The following is a 24,212-nucleotide window of genomic DNA, read 5'->3' as shown; positions in this document are numbered from 1 at the left end:
CTGCAGGTATGGCTGAACAGTGACAGGCCCAACTTGAGACTGATCCCATGGGCAGGCGACAATCCCTGGCACTATTAGTGATTCAATGCTGTGGTGGCAGAGAGGAGCCTAGCATAGCTGTCTTCTCAGAGGCTGTAATTAGCAGCTGACTAAGAAAGATTCACGTTCCCACAGCTATACTTCAGGTGGATATTGGGGATCAGATAGGTGAGTTTGGGGAAAGATTGAAGCCCTGACGACTTACAGTGTCAACTAACACATACACCTCGGCGCTCACAGAGATTGAGCAACCAAAAAATAAAATAATAATAATAATAAAGAGACTTGTCCAAAGCCCCCTGGAATTTATATAGTACTAGACTGCCTTGTGTGGTCTCAATGGGTCTGGCTGTGCCTAATCCTGCCGAGACTTGATACACTAGGGTCAGGGAATACCCAGGGATGAGGTGAAGAACACTGTAAGGAGGGACAAGGTTGGTACAGCAATTGGAATATAATAAATCAATTAATTAATAATAATAAAATAATTTCATTTATCTCAGTTCCAAGGGATTATGATCATACTTTTCTTCCTTTTGTATTAAATACACTGAGGACTCAGTATGCTGTTATCCAATCTCCTGAACTCAGAATGCATGCATTCTTCTGTTATGAGTTTATCTAAATTTAAACGGTTAGCGTGACATTTAAAAGTAAGTAAACACTTCTTAATTTCAATGTTCTCCATATAGTACGGGATTCCTATGAGTCATACTGTTTTTGGTTTACCAAAATAAATATTTGTCTCTGGGATTAATGGGAGACCTGAGATGCTGATGCTCACAGGAGTTCATTGGGTGACCTTAATTAAGATTCATAGGAGAGTGGACATGGAGACTGAAGTGGCCACAACTTATAGCCAGGTGAGAATTCCAGTGGAGGGAGGAAGACATCATCCAACCCATAGTCCCTTCGGCTGATATTTTGTCCTGATGACAAGATTCACATGGATAAAGATGGATCAGTGGTTCCCTGAATGGACAACCATTGAGTTGCTCAAATTAAAACCCATCCCATGGCAGCGAGCCAAAGATTGTTACTATTAATGACACTCTGTTATACTTGCACAAAGGAGACTAACATAACTGTCTCCTTAGAGAGATCCAGTAGCTGGTATAAACAGATGCAGAGACTCAAAAAGAAACCTCAGGCGTTGCTTAGAGAGTGTTTTGGAAGAATCAGGGAGAGAATTAAGTGATATAAAATGTGTCAAGGATACCAAAAAAATACCTACAGAATCAACAAACCTTGGTCCATGGGTCTCACAGAGACTGAGCCAACAACCAATGATCATGCAGAGGTTGGACGCAGGTCTGGTACCCATGTGTGTCAGATATGCAGCATGGTCTTCATTTGAATTCTTTTTAAAAGTTATTTATTTTCATTCTTTTATCCTTTTGTACAGTCCAGACTTTATTCCCTTCCTGATCTGCTGCCTGACTATTCCCAAACCCATACCATTACCCTTTCTCCAAGAGGATGTCCTCATCCCTCACACGCACCACAATAGTCCTCCACACACCCTGAGACCTCAAGTCTCTCATGGATTAGGGCATCTTCTCTCACTGAAGCCACAACTTGACAATACACAACACCCCTTCTTTTGAAAAGTATTGAGATCAGGTACCTGAAGATAATAAAAGCAATACACAGCAAGCTAACATACAATCTCAAATTAAATGGAGAGACATTTGAAGAAACCCCACTAAAATCAGGGTAAAGACAAGGTTGCTCACTTTGCCCATATGTATTCAATAGAGAATGTGAATTTCTAGCTGAAACAATAAGACAACAAAAGGAGATTAGGGGGATACAAATGGGAAAGTAAATGTCAAGGTGTCACTATTTTCAGAAGATAGGAAAACATGCTTAAGTGACCACAAAAATCCAACCTGAGAACTTCTTCAGCTGATAAACAACTTTATAAAGTGGCTGGATATAAAATTAACTCAAATCATATGGATCTTTTAAAAAGTAGTTCAGGGTTGTTTCTGACTCTGTTATTGCCCATTTGAACTCCTATCTCTAAGTGGGTTACCTTGGTGGGTCTCTTTGGGAAAGGACATGGTTTGTCTTGCTTAGACTTGATTCCCCAGGGCATCCTTAGGGGGTCTTTTATTGTGAGGCTAAGGGTGAGGATGTAATGGGGGAGGGATTTTTAAAGTTGGAACTTGGAGAAAAAAGGAGAGGAATGAGTGAAAAAACAATAAATTTATAAAAGAAATAATAAAAATGTAAGCATTGGCTATTTTCAGTCATCAAAATGTAATGTGGAGTTATTGTCTTTCTTGGTGTTGTTGGCTTACAAAGCAAGAATTATTTGTGTCCTGCTTTGCCCAGCCTGTATGAGAAAGCAGCAAGAAGAACTGACATTGCATGTCATTGCTTTCTTTGCTTATTTTGTAAGTCATCATTAATGAGATTTTTTATATTTTCAACTGAAGAAAGACTTCAGATATGATTAGTGTTGATTTTTGTGTCTCACGTTGAGATTTGTAGAGCTCTTGTGTTATAGATGTGGATTTGGTCTAGATGGCAGCCACGGGAGTTTCTATTCTCTGTGTCTGTATAATGAACGCTAAGGGAGATTTTGGATTCAAGTAAAATAGGTAGCTTCTGCAATGAGTGTGTGAGACAAGAAATACCGCAACTCTAAATTCCACCATCTGTGTATTCATAAAACACGTGTTTTTTGTTATCATTAGTTGATTGAGTGTACACAGTGCATTATTCCTCACAAGCTCCTTTTTTTCATGTTTAATTAACAGTTGAGAAAGCTTCCAGTCTTCTCCAGTAAGACTCTTATCTCATCATTGTATCTAATTATAAGAGAAGGAATATGGTGTAAGAAAACAACATGCTTTCAATGACTAAATCCATCATATCAATATGTGAAATAATGATATAACAAAAGTAAAAATCACCAATAATATTTATTTATGGACTTCATAATGATATCCCAATTAGAACTGTCTAGATATATAAAATTAGTTTGAAATTTTTCCTCTTAAAAATCTGTCCTGGTTCTTTGTTCACCCTATCACATGTTAGGAATGAAAGTAGTGACTAACAGCGCATTTAGTCCCATCTCATATTAGAACTTAATGATACTTGATGACTAATATAAGAGTACCCAGTGGTGTGTAAGCAGAAGTATACCACAAAAATATTCACAAATATTATATATTTAAGGATAGAGCAATACCATTCATGGCAACAACTTTCTAGAAAAGAATATGATGATCAAGTTAGAAACAGCGCTTTTATTTTGACATGGCCAATACTGATGAATTCTCACAGGAACATGGGAATGTAGAACAGCATATTTTTAATTTGATCACATTTGAAGAAGTTGGAAGTAACATTGTTTTAATAGATTGTATTAATAGATTAAGCCCTGTGGAAATAAAGAAGATATGGTGTGCTACTTCTGAGACATATAAAGTAAGTAATTTGTGAATATTTTTCTGTTAAAAGAGATAATTTGTCAAAGAGATAAGTCAGTCAACATATTCTAACAAAGGAATAAAGGTGTAATTTTAGTTAAGACATTTTATCTTCAAAGAAGCTCTTAAAATGTGTGCAGATAAGAGACTATTGGGGCGAAACTTTGGAAAGGATAGAACTATGTTCAAATACATTGCATGAAATTTTCAAGGAATTAATAAAGTACCTTTAAAAAGAAACCATGCTTCCTAAATTAGGCCAAAAGTTAATATTCAAAATTTATGATTATATCCAGACAGACTAAAGTAACATACAAAACAACTGCTGTTTAAGTAAACTTCAATGAAGAATGAGATTTCAAATTGCAAGGAAAACATCAAATATGTATCACTTCTGAACCACATACTTAAGACTTTAATTTGGAATTATGAGATACGTTGAAGTAATGCACATAATGGTTAACAAACATTAAGAAACCTGTTTAATAAAATAGTGTTTTGTGAGTGCTAGTGTAAAATTCAATGGAAAGTGAACAGCTTCAGAATAATTGACCTTACTACTCTGAAGTTTGTGGAGATGTGATAACTGTGGGTTTGATTGTTGTCACTATATTCTGTTCTCATATACAAATATTTCAAACTATCAAAGATTTTAAAATTCTATATTTCAAATTTATGGTAACATTAAAATCAAAACAATAGTATGACACCTCTTTAGTTCTGAATAGAGTCATTGATTTGTAGGCAAATAAGTTGTTTGCAAAATGACTAATCAGAGTCCTAGTAATGCACATTGAAGTTAAAGAAAATTTCAGTGAGACTTCAAGGGAATCATTTTCAAAAAAATGTTCACTCAGAAATCTGGCTTATCTCAATGTGAGTTCTATTTCAACTACGTTCTCTTTCTCAGCGATAAAGGGAAAGAACCATTGTGAACAATAATGACTCAGGCAATGTAGAAGAAATATTATTTGAAGCTGACAGAAAATTTCAGAACATGCATAACACCTGGAGTTCAGAAGAGTAGGAGACTGCAAATATTCACAGTGAACTGTGGGGAAAAGAGCCTAGTAAAACAAGCTATGTCCACTTGAATGTAATCCCCAGAATTCCCCCACACTTAGAACATGCTTATTACCTTGACCTTCTCTGAATGTAGAAACTTAAGGTATACCCAGTTTTCTTTACACAGATGTATGGGATCGCTCAATACATTTCAGTAGTCTCTTCATATGTGCAGCCTTGTAACCTTTATTGTTTATCTCCTGGTTGCATCTTGTTCCACATGCTTGAAGGTCCAAGTCTCTAACAGCAGCATCACAAGGGTCACAAGAACCAAGGCAGCTAAAGCCATCCTTATGAGATTTTCAACTGTCTGACCTTGGTGGTGTGAGGCTGGAGCTTCTGCATAAAGAGGTTAAAGAAGTAAAGTAACACCAAAATTTTCTCATGTTATATTGTTGTGCCCTGAGTCCCCTCGCCTTGACAGAACTAGACCCTTTGTTCCTGTCTCTTACATTGGAAATTTCTTTCTCACCTTCTTCATTGGTCATGCTTTCTGCATGTTCTCATTGTCCGAGTTCACAGAGAATCAAATAATTTGAGTAAATTATAAGAAATATGGGAAAACCTATTACTTTAAATTGTAGAAATAATAGAAATGGTCAGAGAGAAAGTCAGAATATAAAAAGGACATTGTGATTTCCTTTCAACACTCATTAAAATTTGTTCATGGAGCTTAGAAAGAGACTTCATCAAAGATTTCAGGAAAGCAGGTCTTAAAATGTAGAATACAGAGGGGTATGAAATGTAGATAGAAAAAGATATTGGAGACTAAGCTATGTAAGAAATAGGTCATCTAAGTGCACAACAATCCAGTTGGTTCACTTTCTGACATCAGAGGAGGATTCGCCAACATTATAATGATTTCAATTCAAGTTTTACCCCTCCAGGAGAGTCATCACTTACCATCTTCAGTGTGTGTAGGGGTCTTGTCAATGGAATCTGTCCAAGATGGAGAAATGATTAGTTGAGTTCCCAGCTCTTGACTATGCCCTATCTTGTTCTGTGGGTCCTCAATCTGCACCATAAGTTCATTTGGATACCGTGCTATGGTATGCAAATTTTGTGCCTCTGGGTTCTTGGACATTTGTAAAGATCACAGCTATGCCCACCAATCCACTACAAACCATATCCTTGGATTCTGGAGAGAACAGAAACTCTGAGGGACTGACAATTACTTGACTGAGTTTGTATACTTTAAATCCTAAACGCCTCTGTTGAGTAGCTATTACCATGAGTCTGGTCACTGTATTTTAGGAAATAAAGACAAGTGCGAATGAAGGACCAAGTCGATCACTGAAGACGTGTTCTCTTTAGATTTATGCTAACATTATATAAGCTAGAGTTATCTTGAAAGAGACAACTTCAATTAAAAAAAGAAAAGAAAAGCATGTGTACCATATGGGCCTGTAGTCAAAACATGAGATGATTTATCTGATTTATTTAAAATTGAAGTGGGAAGGCCAAACATTCATGGGTGATTTTGACCCTGGACATTTGGATCTTTATTTTAAAAAAAATTAGCAGTTTTTTGGGGAGAAAGCCTGTAAGCAATGTTCAACTATAGCTTCTGCTTCAGTTACTACTGTGAGTATCTACCCTTAATTCTTTTCATGATAAACTATAAGTTATGAAATGGAATAAATATTTTCTGCCCCGTAATGCTTTAGATCATGTTGCTTTACTACAACAATAGAAATCTAAGTAGAATATAAAAAAAGTCTTACTACTTTATGAATTGTTTGTCTCCCTCAACTACCTCTTTTAAATTACAGTGAATCCTACAGGAACTTATTTATTTCAGGAGATGCTCAGTGATAATCTTGTAATGAGGGATAAATATCTTTGGAATGAAAAGAATTTTTAAATCTCAGGCTTCCTCTCATTTATTCTAGGCTAGAGATAATCTTAAGAAAGTGACCAGAGTGATCAAATACAATAAAATATAATGTGTGGGGGTACTTACCAGAGACCATGAGGTCAAGGGGGTCACTTGATTTTGACCACACCTGTAATTCATTCTGAAATGAGCTACAGTATCATAAATGTTCCATTGTGGATGGTGGTAACAGCATGCAGAACAAAAGTAACATGGAAGCTACTTACCCTAGCAGCTATTATCACCCATTCATGATCCCCAATATCACAGTCATTCAACCTGGAATTGTATGTTTTCACCTGTCAGCTATTGGTTACATCAAGGCTCACAGAGAACAGTTCACTTGGCCTAGTCATTTAAAATAAACATAAAAAAGCTGGGGTTTGAACTCAGAATTTGATTTCCAGTCTTGTCTTTAACACAGCTCATAAGCTATTTGATCATGAAAGAAGTTGACGTCTTGCATTGGCTCTGAGTCTGCTCCAGTGTCCTGTGTTTCCATCCTTGTGGCAAAGGGAGCATAATCATTCCAGAACTGGAATTCAATGGAAGAGACTCCTTCCTTACCAGGATGTCACAGCCAAGGAAAAAGCAGGGAGTAAATCGAAGGTGTGAGCAAAAAAGTTTCTTTATACTAGCAGAGGTCAAGAAAAGTACTCAGAGAATATGATTTTTCCCATCTCTGAATATCAGAAGATCATTTTTATCTTCCATTATTATCCAACAAAATTCCACCAGGTGGCTGGGGCCTAGGAATAAACTTTATCAGAAATATCAGGAACCCAAGCAATCAGAAATTCTTGTAAAGGGGGGGGGGGATTTAGAGAGACAGAGACACTGAGCCCTGAGCTGTGTAAGGAACACATCATCTATGTCACAAGTAAGTCAAGATCTTCCACATTCTCAACTTCAGAGCAGGATTCACAGGTTCATACTGATCTCAATTCTTGTTATACCCACTGCCAGGAGGGCCTCACTTACCATCTTCAGAGGCTGTAGGGGATGGGTCCTTGGTTTCTGCCAGAGATTGATGGAGAGATGAACATTAGAGTTCAGGATACTTTATTATGTCCTGTTTCTTTCTATCTCAATGTGGACACTAATTGCAGAAGGATATCTCCCTGTTGCAGACAAGATTTTTTTTGGGGGGGGGGCTCTGGGTTATTGGATCTCTGTGAAGATCACAGTTCAGCCCTTCAGTCCTATACAAATACTTATCATTGGATGTATGGGGAGGGTGGAGAACCTGAGGGACTGAGAACTGCCTCACTGAATCTGTGCAAAGGAGGTACGAAAAGCCTCTGGTGTGCAGCCATTACCATGAGCCTATGCACATGATTTTAAGAAATAATAAGAAAAAAGAAAATGCACAGTATCTGTCTGCCACTGAAGATGATTCTCATTGGATTTTGTTAATTTGATACAAGCTAGAGAAATCTGGAAAGCAGCTGCAATAGAGAAAAATGCATATATGTCCATGGAAAGATTTTCCTGATGGATTGATCTATGAGATCCCAGACTACTGTGGTTTATTCTAATCCTAACTGTTTAGACCTTGATGGTGTAAGAAAGGAATTCTGCAATCAATTGCAAGTAAAATTGTGAGCACGGCTCCTTAAAGATATCTACCCCAATTCTAGCTTGCTCATCTACATCTAATTACCTTCATGATGCTCCACAAAAAAAATTATATGGAATAAATCCTTTTCTCACCAAGTTGCTTTATTTTGATCATGGTGTTTTGCAACAAAACAGGATTCTGACTAGTACAGTGACATCATCTGATCATTTTGTCAATTGTGTGAGCTGGTCAACTGCCTCTGCTAAATTACAATGAGACAAGGAGGAAGGCTTTTGTAGCAGGGGATTCTGACTACAACTCCAATATTGAAGGGTGAATGACTTTTAAACTGAACAGTGTTTTTAACCTGACAACTTCCTCCCTCTTATTCTAGGGCAGATATCCTCTTAGAAAAAGGACGCAAGTAGCCCAAAACACTAAGTGATTATGTGAGGGTGGTGCTTACCTGAGACCATGAGGTCAAGGGGGTCACTTGATTTTGACCACACCTGTGGTGCATTCCTAAAAAAGCCATAGCATCTGAACGTTCCATTGTGGCTGGGATTAACAGCTTCCAGAACAAAAGTAGCCTGGAATGGCGGATAGGCCTGATGCTGTGCATCCAGTGTCCATGAGAGGTGGTGTTTTCCTTCCTGGATCAGAATGAATCTGCCAAATCCCATGTGTGAGCTACAGGTAAAGGCTATGGAAACTCCAGATGTCACATTAGTGCTGGGCCAGACTGACAGGCTGGGCTTTTCATATGCTCCTAAGATACAAGGGGCAGGATGTGAATTGAACATAAGTTACCCACATTGTCCCCTAAGATTGGACTCTGAGAGAAGAGCTTCTGGGGAATAGACCCCCTTCTCAGGGAAAAGCCCATGCTGTGATCCCTGAGTGTCCTCTAACCTGTCATTACCAGCTCCATGGCATCACTCTGCCCTGAAAATCCAGCAGCACTCTTATAGTAACAGTTATAGATGTCTGCATAGGTGGTTGTCATATGTCGAATGATGAACTTGGCCTTATTCCTGGTATCCAGAGGGAATTGAGTGTCCCAAGGATCTACACTTATAGAGATGTAGATCTTATGTATAGAGATGTAGACTTATGCTCCTTACACAGACGATACTCCTGGGCCTCCCAGGAACCCTGACACCGGATAGTCACAGGTGTATACATAGCAATCACAGAGCCAGGCTCAGCCCAGATGGGTTTTCGGAGGTGTTCTGTGAAGAAATCAAAGGCTGAGTCCCAGGACATCTTCCTTCAGACACCAGATCATAGCAGAGAAACCTCCCCTGGACCAAGATATTGGAACATTAATGCTTCCCCCAATCACCATTGTGAGAAATTGGCACACTGGAGAGTAAATTAGAGTATTTTCTCATCAGAGTGAAGGAACAAACCCTGGGATGACTAGAGACACTCACCTGCCTGTCCTGTCACCCTGGGTTCCACAATAAGACCTGGAGGAAAACATTCTCTCAGACCATTTTCACATAGAAAGACAGAGGGGATCCCCTAGGGTGTCCATGTGAAATTAAACCTGGCTGTTGAGTAGGTTCTTTTACAGACATAAGTGTCCATTCCTCATGTTCATATCTCACCAAGGTACAGCAGCACTGTGAGCACAGCTATCATGGTGAGTCCTTATAAAGTTCTGAGGTGTTCTCCTTGGCCTCTCTGACAAACGTTCTGTAACATCAGCCTATATACAGATGTCATTGTGGGGCAGGTCCTGTCATGAGTTTTCAACATCATGTTTATTATGGGAAGAGAAACTTCTGTACTTTCCTCAGCAAAGGGGATTGACTAAACTCTCAGTTCTCTGAACTTCATTTAGAGAAATGTTTTCCCTATTCCTCACAGATTTCCAGTTTGTAATTTCTGCTGGTGAAGACTGTCAGCTAGTCCATTCCTCTGAAGACACCATAGCCTGAAGACATCCCAGGAGTTCCTCTGCATAAAGGCAATTAGGCAACTAACCCAACAGTCCTATCTCTTGAAGATAATAGAGTCTTTTATGGAAGATATAAATATCTCACTGAAAGAAATACAGGAAAACAAATGTACACACATAGAAACACTTAAACAAGAAACAAATAAATCCCTTAAAGAAATGCATGGAAACAGAATCAAAACACAATAAAACAGGTGAAGGAAATGAATGAAGCTGTCCAAACCCAAATAGTGAAAGTAAAAACAATAAAACAAACACAAATGGAGGCAAACATGGAAATGGAAATCCTAGGAAAGCAGTCAGGAATTACAGATGTAAGCATCACCAACAAAACATAAGAGATAAAACGGAGAATTTCAAACAAAGAAGATAACTTAGAAGAGACTGACAAAACTGTCTATGCAAATTCAAAATAATGCAAACTCCTAATCGAAAATATACAGGAAATTTCCTGAACAGAACACTAATAGCTAATGCTGTTAGGTCAAGAATTTAAAAATGGGACCACATAAAAGTTCAAAGCTCCTGTAAGGCTTTCTTAGAACGGGAATCAAAATAGACATGGAGGAGATTCAGAGACAAACTGTGGAGCAGAGACTGAGAGAAAGGCCATCCAGAGACTGCCCCAACCTTGGATCCATCCCATATACTGTCACCAAACATAGAAGAAGCATAATACAGCTGTTTACTGAGAGACTCTGTCATTGCCTGACAAATATAGAAGTGGATGCTCTCAGCTGAGGCACTTGTTTCTGTGGAGAGTCAAGCCTCTGCTCTGAGGATTGCTGGTTTACAGACTGGGATCTATACACCTTTTGTGTATTTGAGAGCTTGGACTACCTGAGATACTACCAAAGATTGAATTGTGCCATGAAGAAGAGCACAGAGCTCTCCAGATTCTGAGTCAGAGGGAGCCACGTAGATGTGGACAACAACCAAGACAACGGTATAGAGGAGGTAGACCAACCCTTACCAAGCTTGCTGAGGGAGAAGGGGCTAGAACTTGAGAACTGTGATGGTGGAGACTGCCCTGACAAGGATCTGGCTTCTGACAGTCCCAGGAATCTAGGATTCTGGGCATGGCTTCAAAAGCTTTTGGCCAAAAGAAGAAGTGAACAAGTCACCCAGAACTCTGGAGTCCAGGAGCCCTCATGACTGCTAAGACCTGCAGTTAGGGGATCGTCTGTCATCTCCTGTATTAAAGCAAATGAACACAGAAGGATGTTGTTTCTTTACAGCCATGTGGTGTTTGTTTGCTTGTTTCTTTAAATCTTTGTGTTCTTATTGTAGTTGCCCAAGGGAAAATATGGGGGCTAGAATGGAGCCAGATGAGGATATTCTATTCTTTCCTACCTTTGGTTACAGGAGTAACTGGTGGTTTGTTTTAAAGAAATCCTTAGGAGACTTTGACATCCTGGTTTTCATGTGTGCTGGGACATAAAAGAACCAGCAAATGGGGATGAAACTTGAGCACTTTGGGAATCTTCTCTGCTTAATCAACATTGTTGAGGAGTGATCTACCCAGAAGCTTCCTTTACAGTTTAATCTAAGGGCCACCTGCAACTTCCATTTTACCCCTTCTTCCTTCTGTGTAGACTAGACTAGTCCTGAAATCAGATTTACATTGTCTTGTCTCTCTAGTTTGTGGATTAGAGGACTGTGCCACAACTTCTGCACTGGAGAACTTTCTGTTTTCTGCAATTTCTTCTGGATATTTCAGCATCACAATTTTACCCACCTGCAGAAACAGGACTGGCTGAGTTGGACAGCCAGGGCAGTGCTGGCCCTGATACAGAAAACCCAGTCACCTGGCCTTGAGAAAGTGTGTATCTTTTATGTGTTTCAATTCTTGGAAGAGCTTCATGTTTTATAAGCCTTACTTCTGCAGTTGGTCTTCCTTAAAGCTTAGCCTCTCAGCAGGAAATGGATCTGAGGTAGGGGAGTTCACTCAGGCAGGGGGATCCCTATGAGTTCCAGGCCAGCCTGATTTACACAGAGAATTCTAGGACAAACAGGGATATACAGTGAGAGGAACAAAGATATGGAGGAAAACAGAGGGAACATTGGAGAGAGGGAGGGAAGGGAGGAGGCAAGGAAGGAGGGCAGCAGGGATTGAGGGAGGACTGAGTGATGGATGGGTCTGAATGACAGTCCGTGCTGCATTTGTGGAGGATAAAAGAAGCAGCTGTGTAAAAAAGTGCTCAGGAACTGGGAGAGTCAGCTATCATCTTCCTCCTGGGGCTTCACCTGCACAAGACAATGCCTGGGAAGTTAGTAGCTCTCACTCTGCAGCCCACCCTTTCCCTCCAGGGCCAACTTTACACCATGCCAAGGATGTGGGTACTAGTGCTCGAGCATAGTCAACATCTGGTGTCATTCCAAGATAGTGTTTTATACTTTCTTGGATCTTGAGTTGCAGTTTTACCCTTTCAATTTCCTCAGGAATTTGAAATGATCTTCCCCCTACTCCCCATCAGACCTAACCTGTGAAGTAAGTCATACACAAGGCTAGGGAGTGATCACAAGGATGTCAGTGAGAAGACAACTCTTAAATATCATTGCTTACAGTCTTTGAGTTGGCTTTCTGTACTTCATTTTTCAGGAAGTCTATGTAGGAAATACTGACCAGCATGTTTTCCTTTGAATTTTTATATTTTATTTTAAAAATAATTACATCACGTGGTCCTTTTAATAGTTGTGGGAAGAAACAGATAACACATTTTGGATTCACAAGGAGAAGGACAGCCTTCCATTATGTCTTCTGTAAGGAGCAGTCCTGGAGGAGATTTCTTCAATACTCCATCAACAGTAGAAAATACCAGACATTGTTGCAGAACTTCAGTTTCTAGTATAAAAAAAAACTGACAAAAATAACTTTGTATCAAAGTTGAATGGGGATTATCTTGAAACTCATAGTTCAGTACTTTCTTTATTCCAGTCTTGACTGGATTCTGTACATTGTAATACATTTTAACGTATAAATTTGAATAAGTAGGACCCTTTTCAGTTTAGATGTACTGGATCTGGAATAAATAATAAACAAATACTGAACATTTTTCCTTGTGAATCTCTGGCTTGCAAACATGTTGTGTTAGGGATAGGTTTGGAGAAGGTGTTTCGCTCAGATATTACTTGAAGATCTTCAGAACACAGTCACTCTAATGACCAGGACTGAGTGGATGGATTGCGGACAGTTAACCTTAGGACTCTTCCAGTCTGGTTACAGAGCCATGCTAATCCTGGATCTGCTACATTGTACTGAATTATAGTAGTAATGTGCGGACCAAGAAAAGTCCAAGGGGTGCAAGAGCTAAATTCCCTTTCTAGACACCCCCCTTGACCTTAGGTGTGCTTCAAACACATCCTGAAAAGAATTGGAAAAGGTATCCTAAATTAAATAGGAGGCTAATGAGTAGTTCACAGACTGATCTCCAAGATGTCCCAGGGAATGGAGTCTGGGTACTCAGTAGGTTATTTAACTCTGAAGTCTCCAGGGACCTTACTTTGTTTGTAACTTTTTATGAACATCGTGTTTTTTTCAAGACACTGAAGTACATTGTGTCTTTACATATAAATGACTGCAAGTTATGGTGTTGAATGAACTGCTAAAGTAAACAAACCACACAGAATCAAAAGGAGACCCTGGTGGTCAAGGACCAGTCTCAGCACCAGGTACAGCATCCCTTTCCCTTCCCAACTCAGGGACTTCCTGCTCAGCAGGAGACTTCAGCATTAAAACTTCTTGTGGAAATCCATCCATCAAGAACACAGAGTGAAGGCGGCAGGAGGTTTTACCCACTGAGCAGGACAACTGAGGATACACAGAGAAAACACAACCTTCTTAGCGGGAATTTCCAGGCCTCAGTTTCCTCCAAGCCTCCCCCACCTGGGCGGAGAGCATGGAAAAAGGAGAAGTCCATTGCTCTTCCAGATCTGCAGTTTCCTGAACTCAGCAGGCTGCCCGCTGCCGAGCATTGTGGGGCTGCGCAGCCGACACCCACCCACCAAAAAGAAATGAAAGTTGAGACAAGTCAAGGTGTTGGATCCATTGGGATTTCATGGAATCAGTAGTTACATTCAGTAGTTTTAAGCCACCTGGCATGGGTTGCTGAAAGAACAGTCTATGCTCTTAACCCTTTCTAGAATCTCTCTAGCCTCAGAGTAATCATGTTGTGATATGGGCTGGCTTAGAACTCACTATGTAGACCACCTCCCTCAGCTTCTTCCCATGGAGTATTGAAAGTACAGTGGTAGCCAGGTGGTGGTGGCACACACCTTTAATCCCAGCATTCTGGGAGGCAGAGTCAGGCAGATTGTTGAGTTTGAGGCCAGCCTGGTCTACAGAGTGAGTTCCAGGATGCCCCAGCCTGCAGGGGTTTTCAACAGGGGACCCTAGGAGAAAATGGCAGAGAAACAGAGACAGGAGATACAAAGAAGAAGGCCAAGACCAACTTTGTTCAAGGCCCCCCAAAGCTGTATTTTCTCAGGGAACTTATACAGTCAGGGAAGAAGTAAGGCAAGTGGGAATGCCCACGTAGCCTGGGCATTCTGCCAAGGTGAATCTCTGGCAGCTATAAGATGTTTTCTCCTTCTGGGAGGGATCAGTGACCATTGACCACCCGATCTCCAGGGTCTGTAGCTGAGGAGAAGTCAAAACCTAAACTTATCTTTAAAATGAACCCTAAACATAAAATAAGGTCAGTTTGGCTCCTGGCACCAGGATAGCCAGGGCTCTACAGTACAAAAGAAAGAAAAAAAGAAAAAGAAAAGAAAGTACAGTGGTGCACAGCTATCTGTGACTTTTTTTAATAATTAAATCTTTGTTTGTTTGTTTGTTTTTCTTCTCGAGTTTTGTATGTTTGCCCAGGCTAGACTCAAAGGTAAGACAGTACTATTTCTGTCTTATGATAAGTGTAAGCCACCATGGTGGATCATATCCCATTCCTTTACTTTTGAAATGGGGTTACAATTTCGAGCTCATCATCTCTTGGAACTCTTTATATAGATCAGGCTGGCTTCAAACTTATAGATCTATGTGCATCTATCTTCTAGATGCTGGGATAAAGGGGTGTGGGCTAATCCTGACTTCTTGGCTCCCAGGCATATCATTTCTATATTTGGCATCCTGGGATTGTCTTCTCTAAAACCACCTTCTGAACAGACATCTAGGGCCCATCTTTCTCCACCGTTTTAAATTTCTTTAAGCAATAGGTATGCATAGCCCAAGTAGACTCCATTTCATTCTACAGCCAGTGGTGACCTAGATCTTCTGTTACTCTGGCCTGAAATTCTTGAATTCTGGCACAGCAGACATGACTTACTACCTGTAGGTCATGGAGTTCAGAGGAGCTACCACAGAGTTTGTGATTCTTGGCAAGTTCTCTCCCAATTTAGATATATATTGAAAACCCTACATAAGCTTAATAAGATGCAAGCTATCCTCCTGCCTCAACCTTCCTAATAGCTAACAAAACAGATCACAGAGCAGTCAGCTTGACTCTATTCCAGAAGAGATTTTGCAATTATGAAGACATTTGTTCCTAGGTACACTGTATGCTTAGTTTTTTGTAAAACTTGTTTCAAGCTATGGTGGTCAGACAGATGAGAATCTCAGTTGAAAAAGTGTCTCCATACTATACACCTATAAGGCATATTCTTAATGATGGATGGGGAGGATCAAGAACACTGTGGGTCTGGCCACTCCTGGGCTGGTAGCTGGGCAATGGTTGCACAAATCTTAAATTCCAGCACTTGGGAGGCAGAGGAAGGCATATTTCTGAGTTCGAGGCCAGCCTGATCTACAGAGTGAGTTTCAGGACAGCCAGAGCTATACAGAGAAACCCTGTGTTGGGAAAACCAAAAAACAAACAAACAAACAAACAAACAACATGAGTAAGCCATGAGGGAGTGAGGGAGGAAGTCAGGAAGCAGCATTCCTTACTGTGGTCCTCATCAGCTCCTGCCTCCAGGATCTCAGACCATTTGGATTTCCTGGCTTCCTTCATTGATGTCCTTTGATGTGTGGAGATGTATGCCTAATAAACCCTTTCTTCCCCTGCTTGATTTTGGCCATAGTGTTTCCTTGCAGCAAGGGACACCTTAAGGCAAAGACCTCTGAGGCTTTTCTTTGAGGAAAATTTGTGTGCGTGTCTATTGTTAGGAACACTATGAATCATGTGGTCCACATACAAGTAAAATTCAGCTGTGTGCATTGCCTCACTAAAATAATGCTACAAGAATGAAGACTGAGGCAGGGGATTGCTGAGATTTGGAAAATCAAACTAAGGGTAGCTACAAGGAAAGGTCCTATGCTAACACAAAATTAAATCCAAAACTGAGTATATATGCAATTGTAATAAGTTAAACTCATTGCTGGAAAGTGGTGATATGAGTAGAATTTTCATTTGATGGTGGAAGACAACTCTTAATTCCGTGATTTAGGAGGGAGAGTTGGGCATGTCTTTGTAAGTTTTAGGGCTACACAGAGAAACCATGTCAAAAACAAAACAAAACAAAAAAAATCTTTTGAAAAAGTGTGAACTGAGAGTCTATTCTAAGACCCGTATCCATCCCTGGTATTACTATAAACTCTGAATTGTGGGATTTCTTATCTTTTTGCATTATTACTTCCATTTTTCTAGATGTGGCATCACACTGTGGCTCAGGCTTATCTGGAACACATGTAGCCCAAGATGACGTCTGAGTCTCAGTATAGCTCCGGTCCTTCATGGCAGGGTATGTTCTCCAGTGCATCCAGGTTAGTTAGATCTGCATTCAGAGTATGAACTGAGAGCAGACTAGACAAGAACTCGTCCATAAGGTCACTGCAAACATCCATGTGTTTTCCTTTTCTTTAGTCTTTGATTGTCAGAGTCAGGGTTATTCTGTGAAACCTTCACTATCCTTGAGATTTCTGTAGAACAGGTTAGCCTAGAACTTAGAGATCTGGCCTCTATCTCAATGCTGGCATTAATGGTGTAGGACACCAGAGTTTGCTGTTTCTTTCTGTCTATGACTATACTGGCTCTGTCATTGATGGAATCCTTGGCAGGATGAGAGTACAGCTGGAACTCCAAGTGGTATTGATTTGGTGACCTATACACAGTGTATATGGGTTGTCTGTTCCTGGATGCCTGAAGGATGAATCATTCTGGAGTTGAAAGACCTGGTTCTATGACTAGGACTTCAAAGAAAGCAAAGAGTGTTTGGGTGCAATGAAACCTGTCTGACATCCAAATCCATCCATTAAGATGGTTTTCTCTTTGTTTCCTTGTCTTTAACCTTGAGCCTAGACTGGCATGATAATTTTGATGTAGCTAATGATGACGTGGGGCACCTGCTTCCCCTTACTTACTCAACCACCCATGCAGAAATACAGGCCTTCTGCACCATGCCTAGTGTGAGAGATGGTGGGTATTGCAGGGCTGGTGATGGGAGCCATGGTATTCAGACCATTAGATGATCTTTTATCATTTAAGCTATAGCTCTCCTCCTTATTTTGTTTGGTTTGTTTTTTAGAGATACAGTTTTGATTTGTAATTCCGACTTCAACTCATACAATCAAGTGGGCAGGTTGTGGCAGTGGGGCATGTTTTTGGGTCTGTTTGTCTGTGTATCTGCTTGTGTTTGTGTGTATGTGCTTCCTTTTTTGTGATACGGTTTCTCCGTTTATCTCTGGCTGTCCTGGATTCTGTAGACCAGCCTAATCTGGAATTCAGGGATCCAACTGCCACTGGTTCCCACTTCTGGGATTAAAGGCCTGTAACACCATAGCTGTTTTCCAGGCTTGTTTTGAACTCAGTGTAAGGCCCCATCTTGATTTGAGGTACCCCTCCCCAAAGGAGACTCCTTTGCTCTTGATCTAAACCAATAGAACCTCTTGGTTAGCCTTTTGGAAACTACAGTCAGTGTTTCCAGTGTAGCAGTACACTTTTCTCTGTGTTTCTTTGAAGTTCAAAACTATCATGCTGTACTGGCATATTTTGGTAAACAAGAACCCTGCATGAGTTCTCAAGAACCAACAAAAGACAAAAACCAAGGTGTAATGGTTGGTTTTGTGTGTCAACATGACACAAGATGGAGTTTTCACAAAAAAAGGAAATGCCTCCTTGGGATCCAGCTGTAAGGCATTTTCTCATGTAGTGTTCAAGAGTGGGCCCCATGATTAATTCAGTCAGATTTATTCAGACAGAATTAAAGGGTCAGTCAGTGCTGACATCAGAGTAGCTAGCCAGGGAGCTCAAGAGAAGAGACACTGGCATAAATTTCTTTTCATGTCTTTGTATCTTCTTCCTTTGACTTTTTCTCCAACCACGGTAAGTTTTTCTCTGATTACTCCATATCAATTAGTGTAGGAACAACAGGTTTTTCCCAAAGCTGTACATATTATGTAGTTCCCCTTATTTCATGAAAAGTATGTCTATGCCTCTCCAATTTTGTAGGACTAGTATACCAATTTGTGCATGTGCATGTATGTGTGTGTGTGTGTGTGTGTGTGTGTGTGTGTGTGTGTGGTGGGGGGAGGCAATGTAGACCTTTGCATGTCATGGCACAAGGGTGGAGGTGAGAGGACAGCTAGATAAATGGGTTTCTCCTGCCACATGGGTTCTGGGGTTAAGCTCCTTTTCATGTTTGTTGTAAGCATTTTCACTCACTGAGCCATCTTGCCTTTTCTGTTGTTGTCTGAGGCAGGGATCAAAAGGCCAGGCTGACACTGAATTTTATCATTTTTCCTGTCTCTGCTCCCAGAGTTAGGACAGGGCTGTCAGATGCTTCCACACCAGACATTTCTGTTGTTGATTTTTAAGGGAGGAGATATTTTCTTCATAGTTTTAAAAGGTTCTCTGTCCATCACAGCAGGGAGCTTCTGAAAGGACAGAAACCTTGCCTGAGGCAACTGGAAACAGAGAAGAACACTGACACTAAGCTAAAACTAGGCCCAAGTGAACTTTCAGGAGATTCTTCTATTTACCATCTCATGATTATGCATGTATGGACATGCATAGGGTTCAAATCAGAGGCACTATGGGAAAAGGCCAGGTAAGGAAGTAAAGTGCTACATGCACAATGAACCCCTGTCAATAATAACAGAGATCCACACAAACTACACCCCTAGTGAGAAAACTCACCTGTTTCCCGAGCCCCATAGAAGCAAGCCTCATTCAGTCATCTGGACCTTGAGTGCCTTATGTGGCTGCTGGCAGTGCTGATGTCCTTCCCATTGACAAAGGCTCCTCACTACCTGGCAATCTGTGGACTTTTATTTCATTGTCGAATAAGAGGGCAAGAACCTGAAAATCACCTGGTGGTCAGACACTGACTGCAGGTCACAAACACCCCTGAGCCCTCTCTCAGACACTTTAAATATTTTTCTGACTATCTATCTATCTATCTATCTATCTATCTATCTATCTATCATTTGTCTATGTGTCTGTCTGTCTGTCTGTCTATGTCTATTTATTTTGGGGTTTGTTTTTGTTTTTCAAGACAACGTTTCTCTGTGTGGCCCTGCCTCTCCTAGATCTCGCTCTGTAAATTAGTCCAGCATTGAACTCGGGGATCTGCCTGTCTTTGTCTCCCAAGTTCCGAAAAGGACCTTGCAGGATTTGTGAGAGCCTTTCAGAGTTTAACAGTAGGGGCTGAATGTGGTTGCCGTGTGCTACAGTGCAGCTGGAGTGAAGAGAGGAATGGAGAAATGCAATCCAGTACTGCAATGCCTCTTAATGCGTTTTCTGGTCTTCCATGACATTAGCTGCTCACATAATGGACTGTTCTACTTGTCCTGGTCAGGATGTCAAGATAAACATTAGCATTGTGTCTCAGCTCTTCTTTGTTAGTGGATTAGTAGAGAAAGAATTTCAGTATGTAGTTTTTTTCAGAGGTAAAGAACTGACCATCACATTTTTGCTTCCTGTTATAATTTTGATCCACCATCCTGGGTCAGATCATTTTTTAAAAAATAGGGTCTTACTATTGTGGTTCTTGAGTGACCTCAAACTCAAGCGTTCCTCCTGATTCTGCTTAGCAGATACTGGGATTAAAGTTATGTGGGTCAGATGACAGTCATAATTTCATCTCTCTATTCAGCATGCTGGGATGGTCTTCTCTGAAACCATGTTATCACATAGAATCATGGCCCATCTTCCTCCTACACACAGTTTGATAATTTCCTTGAAAACCAGATTTGTGTAGTGCAGAGGGCTGGACTTGCTATATAGCCAACGCTGACAATGAACCTCTGATCCTTAGACATCAAACCCTTGGATTCTGGGATATCAGGCATGTTCCACTATGTCTAATTAGTGTAGAACTGGAGCTATTGCTGTGATGAAACACCATGACCCTTGGGGAGGAAAGGGTTGGTTTCTTTTAACCCTTCCATATGCCTGTTCATCATCAATGAAAGTCAGGGCAGGACTCTGTAGGTAGGTGCCAAATACAAAGTCCAAGGAGGGATGCTACCTACTGGCTTGTTCTCCATGGCTCGATCAGCCCACTTTCTTGTAGAATATAGAACCACCAGCTCCCACAATGTGCTAAACACCCCCCCCCCATCAATCACTAATTAGGAAAATTCTCTACAGGGGCGGAAAGATGGCTCTGAGGTTAAGAGCTCTGACTATTCTGCCAGTGGTCCTGAGTTCAATCCCAGAAACCACATGGTGGCTCACAACCATCTGTAATGGGATCAGATGCCCTCTTCTGGTGTGCATGAAAACAGCTACAATGTACACATATACATAAAATAAACAATGCTTTTAAAAAAAGAATGAAAATGCCCTACATGTTACAAATGCCCAAAACTAGAGGGGGTGCACTTACCAAGGCTCTGTTGCCTGCTTGTGGATCCTGTTCACATAACTGAGCTGTCTTGACTGATTTCAGTGGGAAAGGATGTGCCCAGTTCTGCAGTGATTTGTTGCACCAAGGTGGGTAACAACCTCATGGGGCCTCCTCCTTTTCACAGGTGAAAGGGCAGGGCAAGTGGGGGAAAATGCTGTGTGTGTTCAGGGGACTGGAAGTGGGTGGACTGCAATCAGAATGTAAGTGAATAAACAAATTAATGGAAAAAATCCAAAGTCTCAACTGTAGGCTCCTATAAAATAAAAAATTACTCTTACTTCCAAAGGGAAGAACCAGGGGATAAATCTGAACAAAGCAAAAGCAAAGTCCAACTGTGTAAATAAATCAATACCCACCATCTGGGGTACACTCACAATCTTCTGGGCTTCTCTAAAGAGCTTTGGTCACTTCTCTGGTTCTGTCCTCTGCAACACATAGAGTTTATCTTCTAGGCTTGGGCTGGCTCGACTCCAGCTGCTGTTTTTGGTGGCGGTTCCACTGAACAACCATTTCCAAAGTATTGTGGTCTCTTGCTGCAATGGGGCTGCACTTTTACCAATATCCTTTCCTGAGGTCTCTTCAGGCACTCTAGCCCCGCTACACAGTGCTAAACCTGAGATCTGATTACACCTTCCTGGCCTGTTCACACCTTCAAAACCAGTGTTGAATTGCAGAACACAACTTCTGTGTGCTAACTCTGAGGAAACACTTCCCAGAAGATTTCACTTCAGTGATGCTGGTCTTTTCTTAATCACTGCTAATTTTGTAGCTCCAGCTGACAAGCATCAATTGGCCCAATAAAGCAAAGGGTCAATTGACTTCTGTTGGACTGTCTTCCCTCTTCTCAACCCTACCTGTTATTTCAAATTTCAACACAGGGGCTCTCTTTGTAATCCACGCTTTTCTGGAACTCACTCTTTATATAGAGAACATTAGCCTAGAATTCAGTGGTCTTCTTGTCTGTGACACCCAAACATTAAGCTTGGTTGGTTCTGAGCTCTTGCTAACAAGTGATTGTTTAGATCTAGCTAAACAGAACTACAGATTGTTAACTCAAAATAAATCACAGAATTATTAAAAAATTGTCAAACTTCCATCTGAAACCTTAGAAGCCAAGCCTCCATCATCTGCATTGCTTTCAATATTCTTAGCTTCCAATGTCCCAAAGAACAGCTCACCAAGCTTTACAAAGGCTTCCTAGCCCAAAGTCCTTCCAAAATCCTCCCCAAAAGAAGATGGTCAGGTCTTTTATAACAACACCCACTATCCTCATATGGATATGTCTCAGTTATGCAAAATTAACAAGATTTAATACTGCCCAGAACGATAACTAAATATAGAAACAAACAAGACTCATTGTTGGAAAGTAATCAAATAGGTTCTTTTTGGGTAATCTCAAGGTTTTTGTTACTGGCTTTAGTAAATCATGTTTTGTTGTTTGGTTTATTGGGGTTTTTACACTTGCTTTTTGTTTCTTTGATCTTCACACAGGAAACACTGTCAATCTTGACACTGAAAAGCAAACAATACAAAACCAAAAACTACAAATTATCTGTGTAGGACACAAACACCCAGATGGCAATCTTCAGTAAAGGGATAGAACTTTGAGAGGAAAGAATATAATTGCTTCCTGATTCTGAGGAGTTGGTAACTACCAGGCTCTGCCATGTTCAAACTCTTGTCAGCAGCACTCAGAACTGTTAAGTAAAGGTCCTTACGGGGACTTCCCATCAGAATCAGACATTAGACAGACGATAGACCAGCAGATTTTCATTTCTGTCTCTTCAGATGAAATGAATGAAGACATTGGTTATGATTGTAGTTACATGTTTCTATTTCTTTTTGCTTTGTGAGAAAGGTTATCACTATATAGCCATGGCTGGTATGTAACTCCTCTGTAGAGCAGGCTATTCTGAAACACATTTAGATCTGCCTGCTTCTTCTTATGGAGTTATGGGGGTTAAATTTACATGACACCATAACTGTCCAGTAAAGGCAGTTTCGAATTTGTTTCCCATAATTTAGGTTGTTTTGTTTTGTACTTTTGTTTTAAGATCAGAGATCTTTCTTTCTTTTTCACAGCCATATGTGCATTGTAAATAAAATTAAAATTAACTTCCCCCTTGATTTTCTTTTTCTGTTTTGTTTTGTTTGGTTTTTGAGACAGGATTTCTCTCTGTAACAGCCCTGGCTGTCTTAGACTTGAACTCACAGAGATCTGCCTGCCTGCCTCTGCCTCCTGAGTGCACAAAATGATGTGTGTGCCATTGTATCTGACCTAATCTTTCCTTTCTAACATCTTTGTATAAATAAATATAAAGTATCTAGAGTATTTCCCAATGTTTATCTAATAAAGTCAGGAACATTTTGCACAAAATCTATATACATTTATTTATAGGCCTTAAGACATCACCATTTAAATGAACTGAGGTTTCTACTGTTTTCTTCAAGAAAGGTACCACTGTTTTGTGTTGGAATTTTATGTTGTTGGATAAGTTCTCACTGTGTGGATCCAGGTGGCCTGAAACCCACAGAGATCTCCTGTCTTTGCTTTTGGACTACTACAATCAAAGATAGGCACCAAATACTGAGATTGCATGGGTGCTTATTAAAACTTTGCCTGGCAGCCCTCAGGCCCCTGTCATCCCTAAAATAGTATCACATTGTACAGCTCTGGGGGGTCCTTGAATTCTCTCTTTAGACCAGCGTGGCTAGGAACTCAAAGAGATCTACCTCCCTTTGCCTTCTGATTGCTATGATTAAAGGGGTGTACCTCTATGCATGGCTAAAGAAATTAGTTCTCACTGTGTGGATCAGGCTGCCCTGAAACTCATAGACTTGTTCCTGCCTTTACTGCTGGAGTTCAGTGGTGTGTAGCACATTCAGGGATTGTACAGCTGTGTTGTCAGAGCCTTATTGTTTCTTTGACTTCCATCTCATAATGCTTTGATCTTGGTTTCCACACTAATAACTAAGTACCCATCTTGCTCATGATGGTTCTAAACTTGACCAAGCATTATCCCAAATAAACTTCTCAATAGCAAGGCTTGCAGGTTCATGCAACAAATTGCAACATTTTCACATCATCAACATGAGCATATGGGTTTTGTTTCTTTCTTTCTTTGTTTTGTATTTGGCTTTTAATTGTTGTGGTCTTGTTGTTTTGAGAGAAAACCTCGGTATTTAAACTTTTGCTAAAATAGAACTCCCTACACAGTCAAGTACATGTTCACAGTAATGAATACACTGAAACAAATGCACAAACAGAGACATTAAAACCACACAGAGTAATTATATCCATATATAAACAAGTGTATATATGAACTAACACAACATGAGTCAGTCAAGCAGACAGTGGAATCTGGACTTTTTAATTCTGTGTTTTTGATTTCACACAAGAAGGTCCTCCTTGGAGGA

The 24,212-nt window shown here is 40.4% G+C and overlaps 1 protein-coding gene across 1 annotated transcript in view; it reads right to left on the bottom strand.

Annotated features, from left to right (window-relative positions):
- Positions 1–4,137: 4,137 nt before the first annotated feature.
- Positions 4,138–24,212, bottom strand: part of LOC127671878 (leukocyte immunoglobulin-like receptor subfamily B member 4A) — a 91,476-nt gene continuing 71,401 nt past the window's right edge. Inside the window, exons 5-7 of the mRNA XM_052166947.1 lie at positions 7,408–7,443; positions 5,454–5,489; positions 4,138–4,889 (exon numbers count right to left, since the gene is read on the bottom strand). Of these exons, the coding sequence (XP_052022907.1) occupies positions 4,744–4,889; positions 5,454–5,489; positions 7,408–7,443 (218 nt within the window). The 3' untranslated portion in view covers positions 4,138–4,743. The remainder of the gene's footprint in view (positions 4,890–5,453; positions 5,490–7,407; positions 7,444–24,212) is intronic.

The sequence above is a fragment of the Apodemus sylvaticus genome, chromosome 21 (assembly GCF_947179515.1).
Source record: "Apodemus sylvaticus chromosome 21, mApoSyl1.1, whole genome shotgun sequence".
NCBI classification, from domain to species: domain Eukaryota; kingdom Metazoa; phylum Chordata; class Mammalia; order Rodentia; family Muridae; genus Apodemus; species Apodemus sylvaticus.
Note: the sequence above shows the minus strand (reverse complement) of the source record. Positions and strands in the feature narration are given on the sequence as shown.